We start from the raw sequence: 27,690 nt of genomic DNA on the forward strand, positions 1-27,690 counted from the left end.
GGGACCCCTGGGATTCTTCATGGTTCTACAGTACTTTGCACCTTTGCCTGCCTTTGACTATAGACTTTTTACCATTCTATAAGCCCTAGAAACTTAAGGATACTGCAAATAGTTCTTACCTGTAGAAATACAAAATCATTTTGTTCCTGAAGAGATACAGTTGATTACTACCCTGTATGGGAGATAATTCAAAACATTACATTGGTGCCTTATTAACCAGTTTTACCTCTTTTCTGATTTTCCATAAAGTTCTGTTCTTCACATTGTCATTTGGACGGGTTATATCTTGGTGTTCCCTCCCTAATTGATGAGTCAAATAACATTTTTGACACATCTTCATTTTACATTTGTATTAGAGTATATTTTTACCTTCTTGAAAAATTATCCTTAAAAGTTCCTACTCCATTTTTTTTTTTTTTTGAGGATTGGTTTAAAGGTCTCTATTGACAGTCATGATAGATCTTATATTTTGCAGGAAGGCTGTAACACTTGCTGTATTTTTGATGGGGAAAGGAGGGGGTACTGAGCATTTATAAAAGGGGTGGGGGGTTGGGCGGGAGAGTCTGAAAAACTCTTTCCTGACGAGAAAGCCAGAAGGGTTCCTCCTCTCTCTCTTTTTAGCAGTGGCGCCTTGAGGTCAAGGTGGGTGTTAGGTGAGGCGCAGCGGCCTAAGTGGCGGCCATTCTGGATCTAGGCCTAGGGATTGGCCTTGCAGGCCAGGAGCGTGGCCCAGGGTTTTAGATGCCCTGGGGTCATGGAGTTAACTGCAGACTCTCTGGGATGGGACCCCAAGAACCCAGTTCTCGCGGCACCAAGACCCGAGCCGAAGGGCAGGCCGTGCCCCAAGCCCGAGGGGCTCTTCGCCCACGGCGCGGGGCTGGGGGCGGGGTGGGGCGGCCTCGCCTCGGGCCGGTGCTTTTCGCCCTCCGTTGGCCGCCAGAGGCTCCCTCTCTCCCTCTCCTGGGATTTTGCTGCCGGGCTCCCTCTCTCTGCGGCCCTAGAGTTAATCCCATCAGCCGAGGTGAGGCACCTGTTACCCCGGGCCTTCCTCACCCCCGCGGCCTCTCCCCCATTCCACCTCGGCTCCGCGGCCGGCCAAACGGCCCGGCGCGCGCGGTCGCACGTGGGCGAGGCCCCTGCCCCGGCCGGGACCCCCGCCCCAGGCCGGCCCGCGGGTGCGAGCGCCTCGGGGCCCGGGCCGCCGCCCGCCCGCAATGGCGTTGGGCAGTGCAGCGCGCCTCCCCGGGCCGCCCTCCGCGGGCCGGGCGCGCGTGGGGGCCGCGGCGCGAGTGGAAGCGGCCGCCGCAGCCGCCCTCCGCGCTGCGCCGTGAGGAGCGGGTGGAGGGGCGGCGAGCGGGCCGGCGCCGAGCAGAGTTGCGGCCACCGCGGGGCGGGGGGCGCCTCGGAGGAGGGGGTGGGAGCCACGGCCGCCTGACCCTCCCCGCCGGCGGCGGCTCCGGCTCGGGTAAGGGGGAGGCTGTGCGCGGGGCGAGGAGTTGGGGAGGGTGGAGATGAGGAGGAAAAAATCGGGATGTACAAAGGCTGAGTTGCAGGCTGAGGGTGGGGGTGGGTTGCGGTTGGGGAGCGATAGGTTGAGGATCAGAGGCATTATCAGTGGGATCTATTGTCTCCTGGCACTCTGGGACGAAAAACAAAGGGATTTATTAGCATTACCCTGTAATTTTTTCCTTTTTTTTTTTTTTTTTTTTAATGTGGCTGGGGAGCTTGGCTTTCCCCGAGCCACGCCGGCATCCGCCTGGCAGCCGCCCGGAGCCTCAGCCAATGTGTTAGGACTTCAGGTGCTTCTTGGCACAAAGCTAGCCCGCGACCTCCTACCATAGCGCTTGGCGTCACCTGCTCTCCCGGCCCTGCCCCTGCCCGGGGGCCGAGGGATTGCGTCCCGAACCAGGCTTGGGAATCGGCTGCCTCTCAAGTTGGTGTTATTTATGTTTGTCTTTTGTGAGGGCAGGTTTTGAATCCCCCGGCGGCCCCATCGCCCCCGCCCCCGCCTCTTCGGGGTTTGGAATTGGCGGGGGCGGGAGTGGGGTGTGAGGGTGGGGGTGGGGGAGTAGGGTGTGAAGGCTGAAACAAATGTCAGGGTAGAAGGAGATTGTCGATGCCTGACAGAAAAACAGGCTCCACACTCTGAAGCCTTTCTTGTTTGTCTGCATGGGCCATGCATGCGTGCTGGGCCAGGAGCCGAGTTTGGTTGGAGACGGTTTCAATGAAAGTGTGTGCTTCCTCATCTGATGGAGCGTGCGGGTGATAGGGCTCGGCCTAATATTAAAAAAACAAAACAAAACAAAAACAAAATGAAAAATCTTTAGAACTACAGTGTCTGCTCCACAGCGGATCTTGAAGTATTTGCTGGCATATTGATGTAAAATCCAGCTGTGGGCTTGAGGAAACAGGCCAGCATGCATTGCGTTGTATTCTGAGCTTGTAGTAAGTTAGAGGCAAGTGTAATAAACAAATCAGGGCTGTGAAAAGAGGTTTCATGGTCTGTTTACCTTCTGATCGTCACGTTCTCATACATTGATTCCCATGATATTGTATATCCCACTCTATAATTAATAATGTTCACTCTTAGGAAACTTCCAAATATTTGATATGGTTCTGAACTTGGAGTGAAACTTACTGCCATTTAAGAACGTTATTATGCTTGTTTTGGTCTGAAATTGCACTAAGGTTGCTTTGGGGCTGATATAGATGAGAATATCGGACCAGAAAGAATGGAATAAGCCGCTGTAGGCATGTTTTGGAGTTTGTAAACATAGATTCTGAACTTTTAATTATGCTTGTACAAAAAGAATAAGTTCTACCTGATGTGGGGAATCTCAAGTGAATTTCATTTTTCTGGATAGTTTGATGATTTTTTAAAGATCTGGGGACAGCTGGTTTCTTTTAAGGTCATTCACAAAACCAACCAAAATTGGGGCTGAAGTATTGCTTTCAAGTGTACTTATGTGTCACTTGTATGTGTGTGTGTGTGATTTTGGTGTGTGTGTGGGGGTCCTCAAGTTATGTTTGAAACAGTTTTGTTACCCAAGATTGATCAGTTATTACTTTTAAATTCTTGACTTTGAAGTTTCCAGTTCAAAAAGTAATTTCTTAGTTGACATGTGGCTAAGCCACTTTGAAAAATGTATTAATAGTTGACTAAGCATAAATTCAAATAAGTAAATGAATTCAGAAATTCATTCTTTTCTGTTACAGATGAACCTGTAGTCTTGCTTTGAAAAAGCCATTTTGTGTAACTCTTGACTGAATAATTTCCTAATACACCTGTTGGATCACTGACACAGTATGCCATTTGAGAGGTACTTTTTCTTGACCAGATACTGGTGATTAGAGAAGAGAGGTGTTTCGTTTTTTTGGTTTTTTTTTTCTTGATCATTATGAACATTGGCTTTTCACCCCTGAAGTAAAAATGTTGAAAACTGAGTCTTCGGGTGAACGTACCACGCTCAGAAGTGCCTCTCCTCACAGGAATGCATATAGAACTGAGTTCCAGGCATTGAAAAGTACCTTTGACAAACCCAAGTCAGATGGGGAACAGAAAACAAAAGAAGGTGAGGGCTCCCAGCAGAGCAGGGGGAGGAAATATGGCTCCAATGTCAACAGAATTAAAAACCTATTTATGCAGATGGGTATGGAACCCAGTGAGAATGCTGCGGTCATTGCCAAAACAAGGGGCAAGGGACCCTCATCCCCTCAGAGGCGAATGAAGCCCAGAGAGTTTCTGGAAAAAACAGATGGCTCGGTGGTGAAGTTGGAGTCCTCTGTTTCAGAACGAATTAGCAGATTTGACACAATGTACGATGGCCCTTCATATTCTAAGTTCACAGAAACTCGCAAGATGTTTGAGAGAAGTGTGCATGAGTCAGGACAAAACAACCGCTATTCCCCAAAGAAGGAGAAAGCTGGAGGGAGTGAACCTCAGGATGAATGGGGTGGTTCCAAGTCCAACCGAGGCAGTACTGATTCCTTGGACAGTCTTAGCTCCCGGACCGAGGCTGTCTCCCCAACTGTGAGTCAACTGAGTGCAGTATTTGAGAACACCGATTCCCCCAGTGCCGTCATTTCCGAGAAGGCTGAGAACAACGAATACTCAGTGACTGGGCATTATCCCCTGAATTTACCATCTGTTACCGTTACAAACCTTGACACCTTTGGACACCTTAAGGATTCTAGTTCTTGGTCTCCTCCAAGCAAGCACAGTGACGATGCAGAGGATGCTCGGAAGAGTAGTACAAGCCCAGGACTAGAGGTGGCTTCGAAAAGTACCTCTCTAGCGTCTGTGCCCAGCGAGGAGGCGCGGCAGAGCACGGCAGCCGAGGACCCCGCATCTAACCAGGAGGCTCCCGACAGAACTGACAGACACACCCCTGAAGAACCTGGTGCTGAGAGCGAGGCAGTGCCAGAGCCTGAAATCCCTTCACCACAGAACGAACCTTCAGAAGACGCAGAAGCTCGTTTGGTGGAGAGTGAGGCAGCAATGCAACAGAAGAGAGAACTTGCAGGTGGTGATTTCACCTCTGCTGTTGTGTCTAGGTTCGCTTGTGAAAAGGAAGTATTTGAAGAGCCGCATCATTTTGGCAGCTCCCATGTTTACATGCACAGTGACTATAATGTGTATAGGGTGAGATCCAGGTATAATTCAGACTGGGGAGAGACAGGTACTGAACAGGAGGAGCAGGAAGATAGTGATGAAAGCAGTTACTGTCAGCCTGATGTGGAATGCTCAGAGATCGCTGGATTGCCGGAAGAAGAGGACATCCCGGCAAACAGGAAAATTAAGTTTAGTAGTGCTCCGATTAAGGTAAGTATATTTTCTTAGTTTGTTTTTGGAGTTGTTGTCCCACCCCCCTAAGTTTTTTTCTTAGTATTTGGGCCTAACTCTATGTAGACGAGGACTGACAACTGTAAAAACTGCCAAGTTGTTGATACACGTATGTTGTCTGGTGATTTGAAGAGTTTGGAGTTTTGAGAGCTATTTCTGGATGTGTTTTGTAGTTGTGTAAACAGCAATACTGAAGTTGAAGAAGTTTGGGGATTGTGAGATACATACCAGTGGACTGGAGTATGAATAATATGAACCCTGAAAACCAGGAGTGTTAGTTTGAAGGAGAATTACTTCTTTAACTAGTTTTACTTGAAATTACCCATAAATAATAAAATTATCTAAATGTAAACCCTGTAGGATTTGAGGGATCATGTACAAAGGGAGAGTCATGATAACCTTGAAATAATATTCTTTATTTACTTGCTTAAAAAATCTGAGTTATCCCTTACTGAAGTGTAAGTGGATTGTGAGGAATGCTGGAACTTTTTTTTTTTTTTTTTGTACTGCTCCTTGATAGTGAATGTTTGATTCGTGCAAATATGTTAGCGGACTCAACTACTTAAATTGGAAAGCTATGACTCTAAATAGCTTTGAGTTCAGAATTTGTTATATGGCTTTAAAATGGAATTGTTTGAAAGGATGGTAAATTGATTTGCCATTCATGGATTTCTTTTTACCTCTTAAAAACTGGATAAATGCCAGTTGAATTCAGATGCTCTATTCTAACGACTTCACTTAGTTAACATTGGGAATAGAAGAATAGCACACACACACAAATACATCCGCAGCGAGTGGTGAAACATTATTAGCTGATAGTGACAGTGGGGCAGGCGGTGTTTGGTTGAGTATCAGCATCTCCTGGAGTGCTTTTTCAAAGTGTCTTTGCTCGTCAGCTGAGTCCCAAGGTGCTGGCATGCCCTCTTAGGGGAATCTGGAGAGCTGTGGTGGCAGAGTATGTAGTTTGCAACCACTTTATAGGGACTTTTAGCTCACACAGTGTGTGTAGATGATAGATTTGGAATTAGATATGTCATTTTCTAAAATTTTCTCCTCAAAATCTAAAGCCACTGTCTATTGTTTTTTCCATCTTATAAAACTTTCATAGAAGTCTGTAAGATATGTTATTTACATAACAAAGATAAATATGACCCTTCTGTAACTGTGAGATTCCTTCTTGAAATAAGCTAATAATCTGTGAAATTATTTACTGGTGTTAACAGGCAAACTTGCCTTTCAGTTGTGTAAAGCAAAGTTTTGGGTCAGAATGGGCCATGTCAAGTTAAACTATGTTTAAAATAACTTCTGGAGCTATGAATCTAGTTTCTAAGGAGACTAAATTTCTTTGCTGCTCTTTTCCCACCTCCCTTTGTCATTCTCTCCCCTACCCCCAAGTTGTAGGCACCTTTGTTAGAGGTCCCTTTCCCTCAGGCCCGTCCAGCCAACTCCTAAATTTCATTGTTCAAGTCCCCTTTGCAAGTGGTCTCATTTGAGCATCATCTTCCTACCCCTTAGGAAGAAAGCAACAAGATTAAATTGTTACACATCCAGCAAGGCAGGAATAACTGAAATGAACTCTTCAAGGAGTTTGTTAAAACCAGTGACCAACTCCCTAATGGGGAATAGCAGCTTACTAAAATTTATCAACCCAGATGGAGCACCAGCCTTGAATTTGGGTCCTGTGCTGCACAAAACATAGCTGCAGTTATCGGTTGAATGGATTTTAAAGGATTTATGACTGAAACTTGGATGTTCATCTGTGAACAAACCAGGGTTTAGGGTATGATAATTTGAAGTTGAAGTCATTTCTTTTCTGCCATTGCTTATACCAATAAGCGTTTTGACTCTTAATTTGCACACTGCAGACTGTATTTCACATAAGAAGGAATGAAATAGAGTGCATACGTTTAATGCTTTCCATTGAGAGCATGGATCAAGCATCAGATTTGTGAAAGATAAGGCGCTGAGTTTTAGTGGGCAGTTAACTGTACTAGTTGGAGTGGATTCAGTCTGTGAACAGAAGATACATTCTTAGCCCTTTGTAATGAATGAGACAATTACTCTTTTTTTGTTCCCATTGTTTAACATGTAAGTGGATTCACTTGGAAATCTTGAGAGCTACTTTCCCACTGGTGGTGGTGATGATGGTAGTGTTTAGATTATTCTCCAATTAAGATTTTTGCCTCAGAGAGTGGTAATAATGTTTATTGAATGCTTGTCAGATGTCTACTCTCATGCTGTTAGCTGCAGAGGACACAAAAATCTATAAGGTTACCTCTTCCTCTGTGAGCTTGTGGAGTCGATTCTTAAACACATGGCATTTAAAACCCATGAAACACAGTGTAAAAACCTGTGCTGAAGTGTCTAATGTCGTTTGAGTACTTTAGCCGTTTTTGGCTATACTAAATGTGTGGCGTGAATAGTATTTGATAGGTCATTTGGAAGGGAATACACTCAGCCATTCTCTATGGGTGTTTCCTTATTCTTTTTATAAATATTTCTTTATTGGAATGGGAAGTTATGTGCTTTCCAACATAAATCTTTTACTTTGAAACATAAACACATTCCCTGTTTCAGAAGTAATAACAAGCATATTCCTTACAGAAATGATCTTTAGAGCTTATACATTCTTTTCCTGATACTCTCATCTTATTCTTCACTAAACATTCTCCACACTTTAGCCTCCTGTTTTATAACTTGTTTATGACCTTGATGTATGTGACAGTGTCCAGTTTCTATTTTAGTTCTTCTGTAGATATTATAAATTGATGTTTCCCTAAGATGTCTTAATCTGGACCTAGAAAAATGTCAAAATAATAGCTGATCTTTCCTGTGTATGTATATCCTTTATATATAATTGTTGATGACTTTTAGAAATGGTCAGATTGTTTCTTAATGGATAGATTAATGTGCTTCATTGTGTCATGGAAAATTAGAATGAAATTAATAACAGAAAATATAAAATCCAACTTTGGAGTATGGAATGAGGGAGTGTTATGAAGATATGCTGATTTGATATATGGATATATTTGATATATGGAATTATTCTCAAGAATAATTCATTCTCAAGAATTTCTCAGAATCAAGGAATTGAATTAAATTTGTCTCAGATAAATCAAAGAAAGGGTGACATTTAAATTTTTGAAAAAAAATTATTTCAGAACATTTATTGAGTCCTTACTATGTGTCAGGAACAGTGAAATACAATAAATACATAAAATTACCAGAGCTGATGAAGTCAGGAACCGGTGGCCGGTGGGAAGTATACAGCCCGTTAGTGTCACTCCATAGGTCATTCTGTTCACCTCTGTTCTTGATGACCCAAGTCGTCACTGCAGTCTTGTTAAGAAAGCCGGGACCCTTTCTCTGTTTCTGGCAGTCTCAGGTCCTTCAGATCGGTGTTCTTGAAACATAGTGTATCGGAAAAAGTGTATTTTTGTAATTCCCAGCAAGACAAAAGTGCTGGATTGGTGTTGAGATACATTATGCTGTACTTTTCTTTGTGTTTTCTCAAGTTGCGTGGAGTTTTACACAGATGGAGTTGAACGAGAATCACCAATGGCTGCAGTGTTGCTCTAAGCCGTACATGATGGTTGTTGAAAATGGATTTCTTGGCATTCCCTCCCTGTTCTGGGGCTGTGAGTTATTTTCAGGGGGGTACATGAGGCCTTTTATTCAGGATGGTGTTCTGAGCATCATTCTGACACCCAAATTTCTGTCTTTGTGCAGTTTTCTCTAACAGTCTCGCTCAGTGCTTCTAAACTTGAATTTGCATTATCAATCACTCAGGGACCTTTTGAAATGCATATTTCTTTTTCAGTAGATGTTTTGTAGGAAATTACCTTGATGCAGTAGTTAGCCTCCGAGTACACTACCAGCTATCCCAGAGGTATGGAGTAGACAGGCTCAGCCACCAAATTAAGATGCTTGAATCATATGATTTATCAAATCAGTTTAAAACACAGCCAAAAGCAAGAGGAAAACCGTGGGGGGTGGTGAGGAGGGTGGCGGAAAGTGAACGAACTTAAGGAGATTGAAAGGAGATTGAAAGGAAGGACCTGGGTTCTTTCACTTTTTTGTAGCTGAATCCTGGGTACACAAAATTCATGTGTCCTGTGTCTCTCACATCAGCCTTTCCCACTGATGTACCTGCTTATGAGGACTAGAGTTGAGGAAGAACTCTGCACAGACTCGTGATGCCCTGGGCATCTTACTTCCTGGGATACATACTTGCTGAATCGAAGGGAGTGGGGACAGGTACACTTAGATGCAGTTGTAGGTTTACCAGTTTGCCTGCTGATGAGCCGTGGGGGCTATTTGCGTTTCTTGGTGAGAGCACCTGAGGGTCCAGAATAGCCTCATACTGAATGTGCTCACTGGAAGGCTGATATGGAGATGGCATCTCTGTCAGTCCAGAGATGGCATGATAATGGCTTGGTCTTGCCATTCCTTTCTATTTTGGAATATCTTGCAGGTTACTGACTTACCTAATTTTAACATGTCTTGTGACTTTTCTCTTGGTCTTACAAGCTCTCATTACTGTGCTTAACTAAGTCACTTAATGTTAGCTTACTACCATCAGTGATGATAACTTAAGAGTTTCATCCAATCCATTTATTTTCTTGACCTTTATAAATAGAATTTCATATTCCCAAGCAATACCACACTCTCTCACAGTAGTAGGTCTGGGTGAAATTTTGCATTTCTGACAAGCTCTCACATTGGTGCCGATGCTGCTGATCACCAGACCACTATTTGGAATATGATTTTGAGGTATAATCTTCTGGCTTCTGAATGGGGCTTGTAACAAAATTTGCTCTTCAGATGGGTCTGCTGTAGCTGCTTGTATGGAAAAATATTCTTTGAAGCTGAAACAGGTGTAAACTTGTTTCTGGATGCCACAGTGGATTATGGTCTCTAAATTCATAAGGAGTTTGGGTCATTAAAAAGTCATATTTTCGACTCTGTGTGGTCTAAATTTTTAATTATAAAAGGACAGGAGGAGAAAGTTCTTGACAGACTCAGAAATTCTATTTCTTCCATTCTTTTGGAAGCCTACATTTAAAAGCTTCTAGGGAGAGTATTAGAATCATCATTTTGTGTAGCTTGCTTTTATTTGGATAGCATTCAAACTGAGCTTCCTTTTAAAATTTGGTGTTTTATAAATTATGGTTTATAACCAGGCAAATATGTCAAATGTATTAATGTGCTGTGTAAAATCAAATAATGAATAGTTATTGAATGACCCCTTTTCTAATACTGCATATGTGTGTACTAATAGCTTTTTCCCTCCCCTGAAATTTGGTCGTTTAATATTTAAATGAGATTCTTTTCTACAGCAGCCTATTACAGATGTTTGTAGAAATTTATTTGTAGTAGAAAGGTTTAAAGTGTCTTCCTTTTTGTATCATCAGCAATATTTTTTTTCCCCCTCTAAATTACCTCACAAAGGATGCTCATTGTTGCGGTAACGAACTTTAAAGAAAAAAGGCTGAATTTGAGGAAAATAACTTTCTATTATGTCATCCATCCATTGTTTACTCTATTAACCTAGTCCCATGCCTGTCAACAGTAATCTGATTTAAATCTCTTCTGCATTAGATTTTTTCCCTAACATCTTCTTCACCTCAAAAAGAAAAAAAGATTTCAGAATGTCTATAGAAAAACGCGATTATATACAGGATAAATTTTGTATAAGCAAATCAACTGTTATGTTTAGTTCTGAATATCACGTCTTCGTTTGTGTGCTATTATCTAATTTACTTAATATTTTTTCTTAATTTCCAATGCTCTTCATTTTGAATCTGTCATTTTTGTTCTTTTGCTTCATTACAGTCTCCGGTTTTCATTTTGAATAGAAAAAAAAGTAACTTTTCAAGTAATGCTTCACATTTTTTCTTTCTGGTCACTTTAAAAAATTACCCTGGTTCTAATCGCTTCATCTTGGTTTGTGACATAGAAACTTAAAGATGAAAAATACTTAAGGGTAATCTAGTGTAATTTCCTCCTCACTTCAGTTAGCCCTTCAATAGCATATTGCTGACAGATGATCATTCAGCTTCTGCCTGAATAATTCCACTTACGGGGGGTTTATTATTTTGCAAGGCAAAAGGAAAGTTGGAAGGAGGGGCATGCTGTGTGCGTGTGTGCGTGTGTGTGTGCGTGCTCATGTATTTCCTTATTTTCATTTATCTTTAATTGGCAGGGTTTTTTTGAGATAAAATTTAAATAACATCAGATTCACCATATTCAAGTGTACAATTCAGTGGTTTTCAGTATATTCACGATGTTGTGCAGCCAGCACTATTATCTAATTCTGGAATATTTCCATCACCCTAGAAAGAAGCCCTGTGTCTGTGAGCAGTCGTTCCCAATTCCCTTTCTTCCCACATCGTTTGGCAAACACATAATCTACTTTCTGTCTCTATGGATTTGCGTCTTCTGGACATTTCATACAAATGGGATCAAGGGCGTGCTTTTTAAGAGAATGTAGGAGACACAGTGAGCATGTCTTGAGCTATGTTAAAATATAGGATACCGTGTGGGCAGCAGGCTATAGGAGGAAGGTCTAGAGGGCAAGGATAAAGGACTTTATGGATGGTGACATGTTCTCAAGATGAAGTGACAGGATGTGGGGGCCACAAATGTTGCCTGCTTGTTAATGCAGTTTCATGGAGAGAAAGAAGACAGGAAGCTGAGATAACAGCAGGATCCAGAAAGGGATGAGGATATTTGTTAACTGAGGAAAAACAGTGTTTGGGGCAAAGAGGATGGTCAGAATCACCACCTAACTTGGGACACTGCACTTTTCTTCACGTAATCTGAAATTGCCGTTGACGACGCTAAGTGATCGCTTCAGCACAGGGTATCTTTACAGCAGCGCTGATGCCAATTTTCGTCCTTACATTGGCCTTTTCTAGCACGAAGAGACTTGTCGCGTTCCCGTGATCTGATTTATTCGCAGCCTACTGCTCTTATGCTCTTGCTTCTCTTCGTTTATGTTGATTGGAATTGTTCATGGATGAACTTCACTCTTTATTTTAAAACTTCTCCTCCTTCAACATTTCAATATAGATTTTATATGCCATTTTGACTATTACCTCTATAAATCATGTATGAAATAAGTCATTTTGGGCAGGCACTTAATTTATTGCACATTGTCAACTAAAGTATATTATATACACCGCTTAAATATTACTAACTGATAATGAGAATAACACCAAACGTTTCTCTTTTTTGTTTGTTTTAAGCTAGTATGGCACACTTACTTTATCCGGCCGTGCTGGGTCTTCGTTGTCCAGGCTTTTCCCTAGCTGCAGCAGGGGGGGCTACTCTTGCTCAGGCTCTCTTGCTGCAGAGCACGGGCTACTAGGGTGTGTGGGCTGCAGTAGTGGGGGCACAGGGGCTTAGTTGCTCTGAGTCATGTAGGACCTTCCTGGACCAGGGATCTGACGTGTGTCTCCTGCGTTGGCAGGCAGATCCTCTACCACTAGGCCACCAGGGAAGCCCCCCCACTTTCTTGAGATTCTGTAAAGTTGGCCAGGTCTGCGTCTTGAAGCTTTGGTTTTCTTATGTGTAAGTGGGGCCGTCTTACTTGTAGTTTATCACTAGAATCTCTTCTCAGCTTTAACCTCTTGTTATCTTGACTGTATTTTAAACGTATTGTACAGTATCCTTGCCATAAATATTTGTGCTATTATTTCAAAGGGAAAAATTTGAACATCTTTGTTGAAATGTCAAAATGAAGTTATGTTAAATTGCTCTTGAGAGTGTTATTTATACTATAGATGGTAGTTAAAAACTAAGATGATTAAAAGATTAAACCCAAGGGAGTACATTTTGATAGAGTTACTTTTACAGCAACTCAACTTTTGGAAGTATGGCTTGAACTATATATTAGAACACCTTGCTGAGGAGCCTAAGAATAAAGAAAGAAATGTTTTGTAATATAGTTGCTGACATATTAATTGCTTTACTCACTTTTGTTCTGGAAATAGCTTCACAGCACAGTTCAACATGATTGAAATATTGATAATCTTTTGCACAATTCCCAATTTTTTAGCCTAACTTGCTCTTTCTCGTGTGCCAATCCTTACAAAAAGGACAATGAAAAGGCAGAGTGTAAAGATATTTGGAAGTTTTATATTTATTTATTTAAGGATAAACATTCTTAAATATTTATTTAAATATTATTCTTAAATATTTAATAAATATTAAATAAATAATTTGTTTGGCTGTGCTGGATCTTAGTTGCAGCTTGTGGGATATTCAGGCTTCCTTAAGACCTGCCGGATCTTAATGATCTCTTAAGTTCAGCATGTGGGATCTAGTTCCCTGACCAGGGATCGAATCTGGGCCTCCTGTATTGGGAGCTTGGAGTCTTGGCCCCTGGACCACCAGGGACATCCCTGGAACTTTTGTATTTTAGGGGGAGCAAAGTCTTGTTGCTTGTTTAATATATTCCAGAAGGATTAAAAAAAAAGCACTTGTAGAGTTAAAACTATTTCACATATATTTATGTGTGAAGAAAAGTGGTTTTAAATGGACTGGCTCACAGACCTGTTAGCCTCCTCCTCTCTCTTTTTGAGTCAGATAATGAATGAATTTTGTTCTGGGGGAAGCTAACCTTCCACATTGTTTTCTGCACCAGCTGAAATGCGGTGGGCTAGGTTGGGGCACACAGTGGTTGACAGAGGGTCAGCAAGTGGATGGAGTGGTGACCGTGTGGCTGCCTGGGGGGAGCCAGGCTTGCAGAGTGGGGATCTGGTGTTTCTCCCCGATGCTCTGGGGTCAGCGTGACTCCAAGGCTGTGTGGCCGTGTGCCCTGAGTCTGCCACTGTTCATTGAGGCACACCTTTCAGTCTCTCTCACTTCAGATCTCTTCTCCAAATATTGCATTTTAGTTCTCTTCTTTCAAACACTATGTCAGGGATAGAACTTTGTGGAGGGTATGTTCATACTGGAAAATATGTTTAATCTTGATATAAAGGTTTTAAATAATACTTAAGGTCAAAGGTGCCTATTTTGAAAAGTTTTGCTTCACTGTCAGGGACCTCAGTAGAGGAGGGAGAAGAACAGGTTTATTGGTTGGTTTTTAAGGGCCACTTGTGAGTCAGTGCTGTACTGATGAATTCTTTTCTCTCAGCACTTGTTTCAGATAGAATGGATGTGCCAAGTTGTTTTGTAAGAAACAGACATAAATTCACACTTTTCATTATGAATCAGCTATTGTATTTTTTTAAAAGAACCCGTTCCTGGAACTACAACTACTGTGTATACAATAAATAAGGAAAGGGATATATTGTATAGCACAGAGAAATATAGCTATTATTTTGTAATAGCTTTAAATGAAGCGCAGTCTATAAAGTTATTAAATCACTGTATTGTACATGTAAAACTAATGTAATATTGTAAATGAACTACACTTCAATTAAAAAAAAATAAAAAAAAAACAATCCTTACAGGAAAGGCAAAACTTACTATAGGGTGTTTGACTATCACCTTGTGTACCAGTATGTAAAATGTAAGAGCTATTATTTTTGGCCGTACCACGTGGTGTGCAGGATCTTAGTCCCTGACTAGGGATTGACTGCATAGTCCCTGCAGTAGAAGCGCAGAGTCCTAACCACCGGACCGTCAGGAAATTCCCAGAACATAATCATTTTTAAAAGTTTATTCTGTAGGTAGAATACTAAAATGCAGTAATTTAAGTTGTGCATCGATTTTATTTTGGCCAGTCCATGTACACAGCACGCAGGATCTTAGCTTCCGGATCAGGAATCGAACCTGTGGCCCTTCAGTGGAAGCACAGAGTCTTAATCACTGGACTGCCAGGGGGAAGTCTGCAGGCTAAAGATTCTAGATAGTTGTGCATCAGTTTTAATATATGAATGCCAGAGCACATGTTTCCTCTTAGAAATTTTAAGATGGAGCACTGAACATTAAAACAAACACACAAACAAGTCTCATGAAAAATAAAAGCTGGGCCAGAAATGAAAATTGATGCTATAATAGGGGAAGAGAAATGTAAGAATGATGATAACATAGATCAGGTCTTCGTTGACTTTTGATACATGTGCATAACACATGTTATGTTTTGTTTCAATGTTAAATTAACATTGAAAGGGCATTAACTCTGTATACAATTTTTTTGGTCAGCATCTAGAATTATCTATGATTATTCATTTAGGGTAGATTCCTAAAATACTTTAAAGGCGTTGATACACACAGTCTGAATTATTATTCAGAAGGATTTTGTTAGTTTATAATTAGCATTGCATTGGAATGTTTTTATATATGCTTTATAGTTTTCAGCGTGTTAGGTTTCTCATAATTTCTATGTATTATATTGACTTATTGGTGATGTTGAATGTTTTCATCTGTTTACAGGCATTTTTTTGGATATGAGTTCTGAGTGTTATTTATTGCCTTTTTGTCAGTGATTATTAGTAATAGTCAAAGTGTTTGTCAAAGTGTTGTCTTGGTAGAAAGTTAAAAGAACTCAGATATTCAATTAATAGTGGAATGGTTATAGTGTAATGAGATAAAGCTGTTATAAATCTTTTTTTCTAATTAAAAAAAATACGTATTTATTTAGCTGGTCTTAGTTGTGGCATCTGAAATCTAGTTCCTGTACAAGGAATCAAACACCAGCCCTCTGCATTAGAAGCTCACAGTTGTAGCCTTTGGACCACCAGGGAAGTGCATAAAATTTTTGAAAATGAGAAATATTTTACAATATACAGTCTTATAGGCTAAAAAGACTAGTTAAATATTTAATATGCATTTTTATCACAATTTTAATTTTGAAACCGAAAGACTGAAGAAAGCCTAAAAATACATACAGCAAAATGTTCAGTTCAGTTTAGTTCAGTTCAGTTGCTCAGTCGTGTCCGACTCTTTGCGACCCCATGAATCGCAGCACGCCAGGCCTCCCTGTCCATCACCAACTCCCGGAGTTCACTCAGACTCACGTCCATCGAGTCTGTGATGCTATCCAGCCATCTCATCCTCTGTTGTCCCCTTCTCCTCCTGCCCCCAATCCCTCCCATCATCAGAGTCTTTTCCAATGAGTCAACTCTTCCCATGAGGTGGCCAAAGTACTGGAGTTTCAGCTTGAGCATCATTCCTTGCAAAGAAATCCCAGGGCTGATCTCCTTCAGAATGGACTGGTTGGATCTCTTTGCAGTCCAACCGACTCTCGAGAGTCTTCTCCAACACCACAGTTCAAAAACATCGATTCTTCAGTGCTCAGCCTTCTTCACAGTCCAACTCTCACATCCATACATGACTACTGGAAAAACCATAGCCTTGACTAGACAGACTTTAGTCAGCAAAGTAATGTCTCTGCTTTTGAATATGCTGTCTAGGTTGGTCATAACTTTTCTTCCAAGGAGTAAGCGTCTTTTAATTTCATGGCTGCAGTCACCATCTGCAGTGATTTTGGAGCCCCCCAAAATAAAGTCTGCCACTGTTTCCACTGTTTCTGCATCTATTTCCCATGAAGTGATGGGACCGGTTGCCATGATCTTATTTTTCTGAATGTTGAGCTTTAAGCCAACTTTTTCACTCTCCTCTTTTACTTTCATCAAGAGGCTTTTTAATTCCTCTTCACTTTCTGCCATAAGGGTGGTAGTAATTTTTGGATATAGAAAATAAAGGTGATGTTTATAAAACTATTTTAATTTTTCCAGATTTACTAAATTCTCTACAATGATCATATATTATTTTAATTATATAAAAAAGGGGCATACATTTTGAATGATCAACAGTAACAACTATGTTTTTATTCTTTGGGCTACATTGTCTGCTCTTTTGGGCTGCACTTCATGGCATGCCGGATCTTAGTTCCCTGACCAGGGACTGACCCACACACCCCCTGCGGTGGGAGTGTGGAGTCCTAACCACTGGACCTCCAGGGAAGTCCCTAACAGTGCTGACGTTGACAGAAACGTTAAAAAGTGCTGTCACAGAGAGATTCTAATAATTAATTTTTTAATGGAATTTTCTTTGGAGGTTAATATGTCACAGGACACAGTTTTGGAGTGTAAAGTTATGGAAAACTGAGGAGGGGTCATGGATTTAAGAAAATGGGTGAGCTTTTGACAGCTGAGTTCATTCAGTGCATGCTTTCTAATCCTTGGTAAAACTGAGCCCACATTTGTGGCTCAGCTTGTAAGCATTACGTGGGGCAGAACTTCCTACCACTTGCATAGGTTTTAGGTGTTTCTTTTCAGTTGCTATTGTGTGTGTTATATCCCAATATGTTACTTAAAATGTGGGCACATATTCTGTATCTGAAGTGAAAATTGTTTTGATGTGTAATTTTACTCAAAACAATAAGTATTTGTTTAAAGAAAGCCTAACAATTCTCCCATATGATATCATGTCTTTTCTTTTGAATTTGTTAAATTATTGAACCTTAACAGGCTTTGTCTTTCAGAGGCTGAGAACAGAGATATTAAGTTTAGTATCTTGTCTACACGTAATCTTATGAAAACACTTGGATGCACTCAGTTAAAAATGGGATTTTGTGTCCTAGGTCTCTATATCCTTTTGAATATGTTTTCTAAAATACCAGCCAATATATAGTTTCTTCTTATTGTCCTTTTAAGAAATATGTATGTATTTATTTGGTTGTGCCGTGTCTTAAAGTGGTTGTGGCATGTGGGGTCTTCCTTGCAGCATGAAGTATCTTCAGTTGCCACATGTGGTATCTACTTCCTTGACCAGGGATCAAACCTGGGCTCCCTGCGTTGGGAGCCTGCGAGTCTTAGCCACTGAAAGGGAAGTCCCTTTTCTTGACAAAAGCTTTAGCTGAAAAGATTGATTGGATATATGATTAGAGTATATGGTAGTATGTACTATTTTTAGTTAGAGTCTAAGGATCAGTTACCCTCAAGCCCTGGATAGTGTTGCACCTATGAAAAGCTTTGGTAGACAATGCTGAACTATATAAATGGTGAAAAAAATATTTGGGGGAGATGGCAGAGTTTTCTGAAGTCAGAAGTTAAAATGTTGCTTTTGGCCTAATTAGATCAAATGATAAATCATACAGTTTTGAGCAATTCCAGCATTTTATAAATTCTGGTGAAGTCCTTTAAATTGCCTTACTATGTAATCTGATGCTGTGTTATCTTTTTTTATTAGGTGTACTTAAACTGTACTGTGATATGGCTAATAAATTCTATTTGTATTTTATTGAATAATGAGTTTATAATAGTACTACTTAGATATGTATTATGTACATAATTATAAGTATTATTTAAAGGAAAGAAGGCAGCATTATTAGGTATTCAGTCAAGTTTGAGGTGAGACCTGTGTTTTTCCTTTGGGGACTGTGTTGCTTGTGGAATTTTTATATTGCTGGTTCCTTCTCTGAGTAATGAGTTCTGTGAATAACATGTTTAAGAGCTCTCAAGAGATTGCTCCACTTTGCAAAGGTAGCGATTAGAAGTTTTAGTTTGAAGGTACTTGGGTTTGGCACCTATTGTTTTGTGAAATTCTTACCATTAATCTAGAAATGAACCATTGACTAAGTTGATCCCTGTCACTGGAGGATGGTGGAAATAAGCTATAAATATTGATACAAAATACTTTCAAAGTTGTGGTTTTTCTATATGTTGTGTTTAATGTTTAGGTGATGTATTTGCCAGGGTTCTCCAGAGAAACAGAACCAGTATAATGTATGTGTGTGTTTAAGTGTGTGTGTGTGTGTCTGTGTGTGTGTATAGATAGATATCAAGAAAGAAAGAGAAAGGTAGAAATAGAGATGTTTAGGATTTGGCTCGTGAGATTATGGAGGCTGGCAAGTCCAAGGTCTGCAGGGTGGGCTGGAGACCCGGTGAAGAGCTGATTTTCTTAAGAATTTAAGTCTAAAAGCTGACACGCTGGAGACCTAGGGAAGTACCCAAGCTCCATACTCAGGGTTTAAGTTCAGAGGCTGTCTGTTGGCGAATTTCTTTTTGCCTAGGGGAAGTCAGTGTTTTGTTCTATTCAGGCCTTCAGCTGATTGCATAAGGCTCACCCACATTATGGAGGGCAAGCTAGGTGCTTACTCAAAACCAACCAATTTAAATGTGTCTGTGCTCAGTTGTGTCTGACTTTTTGTGACCCCATAGACTGTAGTCCACCAGACCGCTGTGCCCATGGAATCTTTCATGCAAGAATACTGGAGCGGGTTGCCATTTCTAGGACCCAGGGATTGAACCGAAGTCTCTCACATCGCCTGCATTGGCAAGTAGATTCTTTACCACTAGTGCCACCTGGGAAGCCCAACTTAAATGATAGTCTCAATCAAAACTATCCTTGCAGAAATGTCCAGAAAATGCTTGACCAAGTGCCTGCGTAGCATGGCCCAGCCACGTGGACACATACAATTAACTGTCGTGGTCAGGCTTTATTATTTGATTATTTCCTCTGAAACTGTTTCAGGAGAAAAAATCTTCAGTTTCTCCACATATCTTAGTGGAAGAGTTGTTCTGTCCCTGTCATTCTTAGAAAACTTACCAAAGGGGTTCTCCCTCTTAGGGCAGTATGTAGGAGTATTAGTAGTACTAGTACTAGTAGAAAAAAGTGCTAGTATTAGTAGGGAAAAGACCACATGTTTTGGAATCAGACCTGAATTCAGATCCTGCTGACATATGATCTTCTTAAGAGTGTTTGTTTCAACTTTAAAGATAGGGACTTTGTTTTATGGTGTCTAGACTGTCATACTGCCTGGCACATAGTAGGTACATAATCAGCGTTAGTAACCTTTGATGTCCATCACTGGTACTCCTTATCCCTTTCCTGTTCACTCTCCCCACATATGAAGGTCCAGATTGGGATGATGGGATGATATTTGTAGATGAACAAGGATTGTATAATTTATTTATAGGTAGAACCCTTCCAGTTAGCAGTGATAAAGGAAAGCTGAGTGATTCTGTTACAGACTGTAATCTTTCCTGGCCTCTGCCCTGGCTTGCTGATGTTGTGCTCTCTTTGATTTGGAAAATCTCAATCTATCACCTGGTGAGATAATGACAATTTATAAGTAACTAGAAACAGTCATTAAAGTATGGTTGCATGAGACATGGCTGTGAAAGTTGAGAGGGAAGAGTATTCATTTTGCTTTAACTTTATTTCTGCTTTGAGTGATTGCCCAAGCTTGTAATTAGTTGCAAGATAATAGAAAACTTGAGGTTCCATATAAAAATTATAAAGCTACTTATTTAGAAATTGCGTTAATTTGCTACAACATCGGTAACTTGAGTATGTAAACCTATCTATTTTTCTTCATGAAAATTATTGAAAATTTAATTGAAGAAGGCAGTTGAATTATTTCTTATAATTTAGCCTCTTTCCCACCTTTTATTTCCTGACCTGTTTCTTAAAATGTGGTTTCTTTTGTTCTTTTCAGTGACGAGAGAGGAATTCCCTTTTTGGATCACTTCTATTCCCACCCCCTTGACACTGATTTTAGAAATGTTCTTGGTTTTAATTCCAGACCTAAGTCATAGTTTTATAATTATTTTGGTAGCTAGTTATCTGATTCTCTGATCAAGTTCTTACTGTGTAAGATTTTTATTTATCCACAAAACAGTTTTCCATTTTTCTCAGTGCTTTTAAGTAATTAGAAACAAACTGCATGAGGACAAATAATCCAAGGTCTTCAAATCATATTTGTTCTGCCATTTTCTTAGTTATTTGTATATTTTTCTGTGAATTATATTATGTGGAAGCTGTCTAACCATTGTTATTAGGCTAAAATATGAAATAGCTTTGCTTGTTCTTGTAAATTTGTTTATGTACAAAACGTATATCATTTTCCCTAGGCAGAAATAGCTTTTAGTGGCACTCTGAAGAAGAGAATAGCTGAGTTGATTTCTGCATTTCCTTTTTAAACAAAAAAGCAATAACCAGTTTTTAGGGTTTGTGTGCATTTCTTGAGACACAAAAATGTTCTATAAAAATTACCTTTTATTTTTTATTTTTACTTTACTTTACTTTACAATACTGTATTGGTTTTGCCATACATTGACCTGAATCCACCACGGGTGTACATGCGATCCCAAACACGAACCCCCCCTCCCACCTCCCTCCCCACAACATCCCTCTGGGTCATCCCCGTGCACCAGCCCCAAGCATGCTGTATCCTGCATCGGACATAGACTGGTGATTCGATTCTTACATGATAGTATACATGTTTCAATGCCATTCTCCCGAATCATCCCACCCTCTCCCTCTCCCTCTGAGTCCAAAAGTCCGCTCTATACATCTGTGTCTTTTTTGCTGTCTTGCATACAGGGTCATCATTGCCATCTTTCTAAATTCCATAATGCTTCGTAATGTTGTTAAAATTGAGAGTTCATCATGTTATATGAATGAATTGAGCTAGTATGTCAAATATTATGTTGTTACTGGTGATAATATTCTTTGCGATTAATATGGTTACAGCATTATATAATTACTATTGTGAGCATAAGTCAAGGTTAAGATATCACTTATTATTCAACTGTTTATAAATACCTGTTTACGCTGATAGCTGTTTGGAGAAGGATTGTATTCTGAATTGATTGGTAATAGTCAACAAAAATTATTGAATATACTTAATATATTTTGAGCTTGGGCTCTGCTGTGAGGTTATTATGATAAATAAGATAAGTCCTTGCTCCTCAAGACATTTATAGTCTCGTGAAGGAGATAGAGAAGAAAGCATTGAATGGTATGATAAGGTATACAGCTATGTACAAAAGACAGCCATATATTATTTATTGTCCAAATGTGATTCTTTCCAGAATAGAAAAGGAGTGAATAATAATTACACATATTTGAGAGGTGGAATAGTCTGAGGTATATGTTTTTATTTTAAAGAAGAGAATAGACCATTGCATAATCTTCTTTGTATTATACAAATATTATACATATATACATATATATACATATATATTATGGTCTAGGGAGACCATATACTTTCTTATCAAACTGGGACACTTTAATAGTGAAACGAGTGCTGTCTATACTTACATGGAGGCAACAGGCATAACCTAGGACTGACCTAAGGCAGCCAGTATACATTGTCACCTACATATAACAGGGTGCAGAGGGGCTGCCAAGCCAGGGCGTTTGCCTTCTTGAGGAGGAGTAGCATAAGGGAGAGATTTTTAGAGGAAGTGATGATACTTGACACTCTAAAGATGACTAACTAATTAGAATTGGGACCTCCTCAGTCCAGGGATGAGCACGTTTGAGATAACTGCAAATAAGTCAGAAGAGCTGGAGGAACAGCAAGGAAGTGTGTGTGTGTGTGTGTGTGTGTGTGTGTGTAGTGTAAGATTGTGAGCGGGCGGCATTTGTATACTAAGGGGTTGGAAACTGAATGCACACTGTTGGGAGTCATTGAGGAACTGTGAGGATGGATGACCTCACCATTGTGCTGTGGTGCCTCTCTCCTATGAGTGCTTATGGAAGGTTGGAGGAAATTCGTTGGTTGTCCATGCTTTCTCTTTGATTCCCTGTGTTCTTTCCATAACCATTTATCATAGAACTTTTCAACCAGTTTCTACTTAACCAGCTTTCTGGGCTAACTGATGTTTTCCATTTGGTAGATAAAGTGTACTGAGTGTTATCCATGTGAGTGATTATGACTCGAAGACCGTACTTTAGACAGCCTTCGTTATCATCCTGCCATACTGAGTTGCAGGCTTCCTGGGAGGGGTTATGTACATTTCTAAACTTGTTTTTTGTCTACTTCTTATCTTTCTAAATGTGTGTTTAATGGAATATTAAGTAAATTGATGAAATACGAGTGTGAAAAGCAAGTTTTTAAAAAATAAAAATGTAAATTCTTTGGAGAGATTTGATGAAGATCACTTTAAAGTCTTAATTTTGAATTTGGTGAGGGTGGTATGGATGAATAAAAGTGAACAAACAACCTAAAAAACTGCTCCAGTTATTCTTCAGGTGTCTTTAAGTTTTTGGTACTCTTTTAGAAAGCCAAACCGGCTGTCATAGCCAGTGCATTATGCAGAAAGATAATGCTGATCATTAATCTGCAGACCTAAACTCAAAGAAGAGGCCCTGGCATGATATCCAGAGATGCATGAATGAAAGCACTTTTAGATATCATACATTAATGTAAACATGGTGAAACATGTATCAGTTTTTATGATTTCCCGCTTAACTGCCTCTTTCAGTTAGTTGACAAAATCATAATCCAGTTTGCTTTGGCTAAAAGAACATCTTCTTTCATTTTATTTTATTTTTTATTGGAGGATAATTGCTTTACAATGTTGTGTTAGTTTCTTCTGTACAGCAATGTGAATCAGCCATAAGTGTGTGTGTATATATATGTATGTAAATGTATATCCCCTCCCTCTTGCATCTTCTTCCTGCTCCCTGCCCCCAATCCCACTCCTCTAGGTCATCACAGAACTCTGGGCTGAGCTCCTGGTGTTATACAGCAGCTCCCTACTAGCTCTCTGTTTTACCCACAGAAATGTTTTCAGTGCTGTTGTCTGAGTTTGTCCACCCTGTCCTTGCCCCACTGGGTCCACAAGTCATTCTTTATGTCTGCATCTCTATTCCTGTAGGGCATCAGCTTGAAGAGAATATCTGCTCTCAGCTAGGCACTAAGCTGATCGCCTAAATTATGTGTTAGGACAAGGAGCTTGCATTCTAGTGGGAGAGACAGACACCAAAGTCAACAGTTATGAATATAGTGAGAGAAGCAGTTTGATAGAGGTGTGCATAGGGTACTGCTGGTATAGAGTAAGGGTCCCTGGGTTCTGGATACAAGTTAGGGAAAGCTTCTAGGAAGAGATGAAGCTCTAGCTGCTTTGAAGGTTTAGTAAGTGTTTGTAGAGAAAGTTGCTGCTGTTCGAGGTAGCAGGAAGGCACAGGGAAGAACGGGAGAGCCTGCTGTGTTTCATAGGTCTTAAAGTAGTATAGTACTGTTGGTACAAGGTAAGGTGAAGGCAGATTGGGAAGGCTTCTTTGTTTTGTAGACTTAGGACTTTGCATGCTTTTCTGAAGACTTACCAGTTATGGGAAGGGAGTTTGAGCATGGAAAGGCATGGTTGAATTTGTGTGTTCGTGAGACCACTTTGATGGAGGGTGGAAGATGGATTGAAGGGTGGATGTGTAGATGGGAGTCGGGTAGGTATGCAGGAGTCTGTGTAAACAGGGGTAAGACTGGTGAATGTGTGTAAGGATGAGGGTCAAGAGGGGCAGGGGGCAAGCTGGGGCAAGACGGAGTAGACAGAAGATGAGGAGTGACATTGCTTTCTTAATATATGAAATTAACTTTTAAATACAGATACCATTTGCTCCTGGTTCTTATCTATGTATTTCTCTTTCTCTCTAAGAAATGGCCTTGCCTAGTACTTGGTTTATACACTCAGGTACTCAGCAAATGAAAGGTAGCGAAGGAATTAGCTGGACACAGAGAAGGAGTTGATTTTTTTTCAATCCAACAGCTACAAAATAGGATGGATGAACTAATGGGTTCCTTTGAGCAAAGACTGTGGATCTGAGGATTGGGTCCAGGTATCTGTATCAGTGGGGTATGGTAAGGAGAAATCAGGAGTACGACCTGAGGAAAGTGTTGGGAGCAGGCCCACATTTGGAGGAGCAGAGTAAGAGTGCTTTGGAGAAGTCTCCAATGAGATTAGAAAGGTTTTAAGAAGTACAGAGGTTTAACAACCTTCCTGGTGGGTTGACAGATAAAGTACCGAACTCTGAATAATTTCTGAGGAAAGCTAGGGGTATTTATAGATCAAGACTGGGGAAAGAGCTCTTCAGGTCAGGGAAAGTGAGAGAGGTCCAGAAATGTAAAGACACTGACAAATATTTATTTCTGAGAAAGTAGGTTAGTATTATTGTACCACATCAAATATATAAGTCAGAGTTGTGTACAAGGTTGGTAGCAGATTTGGAATCAGATTTCGGGGCCTAAAAGAACCAGAACTGTGCTTTAGCTGTCAGAATCTTGCACGCTAAGCCAAGATTGTTAATATATCCACCCAAAATAGTCCAAGTATGCAGATTGCTGTTACCTTCTGTAGAATTACTTTGCATGGTCAGCTGGAAGTTTTGCTTTTTTCCTTTGCAGATTTTTCTGGCTATAGTATTTTGCCCTCTGATATATTAGATCTATAATGATCCCAAACAAAGGCTGCAGAGTAATGTACATGAATATTATTCTAAGTAGTAGACCAAATTAGTATTGCTTTCAATCTTCATTTATATTGCAAAAATAAGTGCTCATCAGTAAGATGTGTTTGTTTTCTTTTCAGAAGGCATGGTGAGCTTCAGATGGTATTTTGGTAACTCTTATAGGACCCAGTTGATTTCAAGCAATAACTTTTTGACAGGTCATTGTAAATTAAAATCTTTTTCCTATTGGCCTAATGTTATATACAGTGAGATTTTGTTCCTGGAAATAGATGTCACCTTATAAAATTACTAAAGTTAGTCATGAGAATGAACAGAGAGAACACACAATGTAAGTTTGTGCAAATGTTAAATATATTAACCAACATGGTAATAATATAAATGTTCCTTTTAGGGGATTTTTCTGCATGAATTAGACTGACTGTGGGTTCTTAAAATACCACTTCTTTGTATACGTATGTGTGCCTCTTAAAAAGTATTTGGATAGGAGTGGCTGTTACCATGGCTATTTCTTCTTCAGGGAATTTTTGCTGCTAAATCTACACTGACCTGACATTTACTTCATTTGAGGTAGGTGTTGGGCTGGGCATGGCCAGTTTTAAGGACAAGTTTAGTTTTCTTTGCTCCTGTGTAAAGTAAGTTGACAAATGCTTGCACTTGAGCCATTCTGTCTCAGGATAGAATGGCTAGAGATAGGGCTACTTAGTATTGCTGTTCTTTAGAAAGAATGGACTATGATTCTGATTATTTTTAAACAAGGTAGTGTTTACCAGCTGAAAGGTGCTTTGGATTTTGTATTGTCATACTTTGACTTATAACTTTGTAAGTAGTGTCAACAAGATCCGGTTGTACAATTCCATACTCAATTCTCTGAAATGAAGGTGCTGGGCTAGATGATTCTTATGTCCAGAAGTGCCTTGTAGCTTTAAAATTTCAAGCCTTTATTATACAGTTCTTAATTTGCTATGTGAATAGTCAGACTCCTTACTTTCGTGAATGTTGTTCTGAGGTGTGAATTTAACGTTTGTTAAATTTATTAGAACTGAGACAGAGTTTTATAGAGCCGCTTCCAGAGGTTAAATTTGTTCTGTGTTAGAACTGAGAGAATATGTATTCAGAGCATTTGACCTTGGAGTTATAGGTAGGAGTGTTTGAGAAGAGGGGAAAGGGGATGGGTGGGACTCATCATGACAGTTCATGAATTAAATTAGCCACCTACTCCATCAATGATAATTATGATAAGTCTTTTTTTATGCTGCTCTTCATTTACAAAGATGGAGGCAGAGATTCCGTCCTACCTGGGACGTATGCTTTATCAGGAAAGGTAATAGGGGTTTGTTCCGTATATACTTTATCATTTAATCTCCTATGTGCGTGGTATCATATAACTGTGAAACAGATGGTCAGGAGTGCAGTATAGAATAGCACTGTGTGGTGGAATATGTGATTATATGACTAATCAGGACAGAATTAACTTTGACTATAAACCACATATTTAGATTGTCTTTGGCTATATATGTAAAGCCACATCTGTATGCATGTATATGTATATAGCATATAGTGTCCTGTCATTGTGTGGGAAAATTTCAGTGCTTTAATTAGGAAAGAAAGAATTAGTTGCTCAGTCGTGTCCGACTCATTGTGACCCATGGACTGTAGCCTGCCAGGCTCCTCTATTCGTGGAATTCTCCAGGCAAGAATACTGGAGTGGGTTGCCATTTCCTTCTCCAGCGGATCTTCCTGACCCAGGGATCAAACCTGGGTCTCCTGCATTGCAAGCAGATTCTTTGCTTATGAAGGATAGTTGCATTTGCTGTTGTTGTTGTTCAGTTGCTAAGTTGTATCTAACTCTTTGCAACCTCATGGACTGTAGCATGCCACGCTTTCCTGTCCTTCACTACCTTCCTGGAGTTTGCTCAAACTTATGTCCATTGAGTTGGTGATGCCATCCAGCCATTGCGTCCTCTGTTAACTGCTTCTCCTCCTGCCCTCAATTTTCCCCAGCATCAGGGTCTTTACAGTGAGTTGGCTCTTCGCATCAGGATAGTTACATTATCAAGCTTCAAAGCTGAAAGAAATTCGCTGGGAACAGTTTGCCATAACTCTACTGTGAAAAGGTGCAAATTTACGAGAGTAACAGAGAAAAGTTTATTATGGTTCAGGTTTGAACTACAGGCTGCTGCTTTTCTGTAAAGTCAGAAATACAACAAGGTGAAATTAAAATATAAAACATTCTGAACGTTTGCAGAAATGCCGCCGAAGCATTTCCTGTAAATCACTTGGAATCCTATGTGCAATACTATGTACAAAATTTACCAAAAAAAACCCAAAACCAAAACCCCTTCTAAAATACTTCTTTCTCAAGTAAGAAACCAATGTATTTATATACACAAAATAAAATGAAACAAAACAACAGAAAATGTTAATAGAATAGGGATATAATGAAAAGAGGGGAAATCCTAGAAGTGAGGACAAGGGATTTGAATATTAAGTAGATGGCAATATGAAGAATTCTATGTAAAGTATCAAAGTGCTTAAATCATCACTGAATTTAGGTAGACAGGCAGAGGGATCAGAATAGAACATGAAGTGGGAGTCATTCTCCTGCCTTCTTTCAACTATATTGCATACAGTGTTGGTGTGGCTCATGCTTATATTTGAAAATCCTTGTGCTCAGGTCCCCTACCCTGAGA

The 27,690-nt window shown here is 40.1% G+C and overlaps 1 protein-coding gene across 4 annotated transcripts in view; it reads left to right on the plus strand.

Moving 5' to 3' along the window:
• The first annotated feature begins 3,430 nt into the window (after nucleotides 1–3,430).
• PPP1R9A (protein phosphatase 1 regulatory subunit 9A) overlaps nucleotides 3,431–27,690 on the plus strand; it is a 333,750-nt gene continuing 309,490 nt past the window's right edge. For all 4 annotated transcript variants that reach the window (XM_068972651.1, XM_068972650.1, XM_068972653.1 and 1 more), the window contains exon 1: nucleotides 3,431–4,822. In XM_068972651.1, coding sequence (XP_068828752.1) covers nucleotides 3,431–4,822 — 1,392 coding nt within the window. The remainder of the gene's footprint in view (nucleotides 4,823–27,690) is intronic.

This window comes from Capricornis sumatraensis, chromosome 5 (genome assembly GCF_032405125.1).
Source record: "Capricornis sumatraensis isolate serow.1 chromosome 5, serow.2, whole genome shotgun sequence".
Taxonomy (NCBI): domain Eukaryota; kingdom Metazoa; phylum Chordata; class Mammalia; order Artiodactyla; family Bovidae; genus Capricornis; species Capricornis sumatraensis.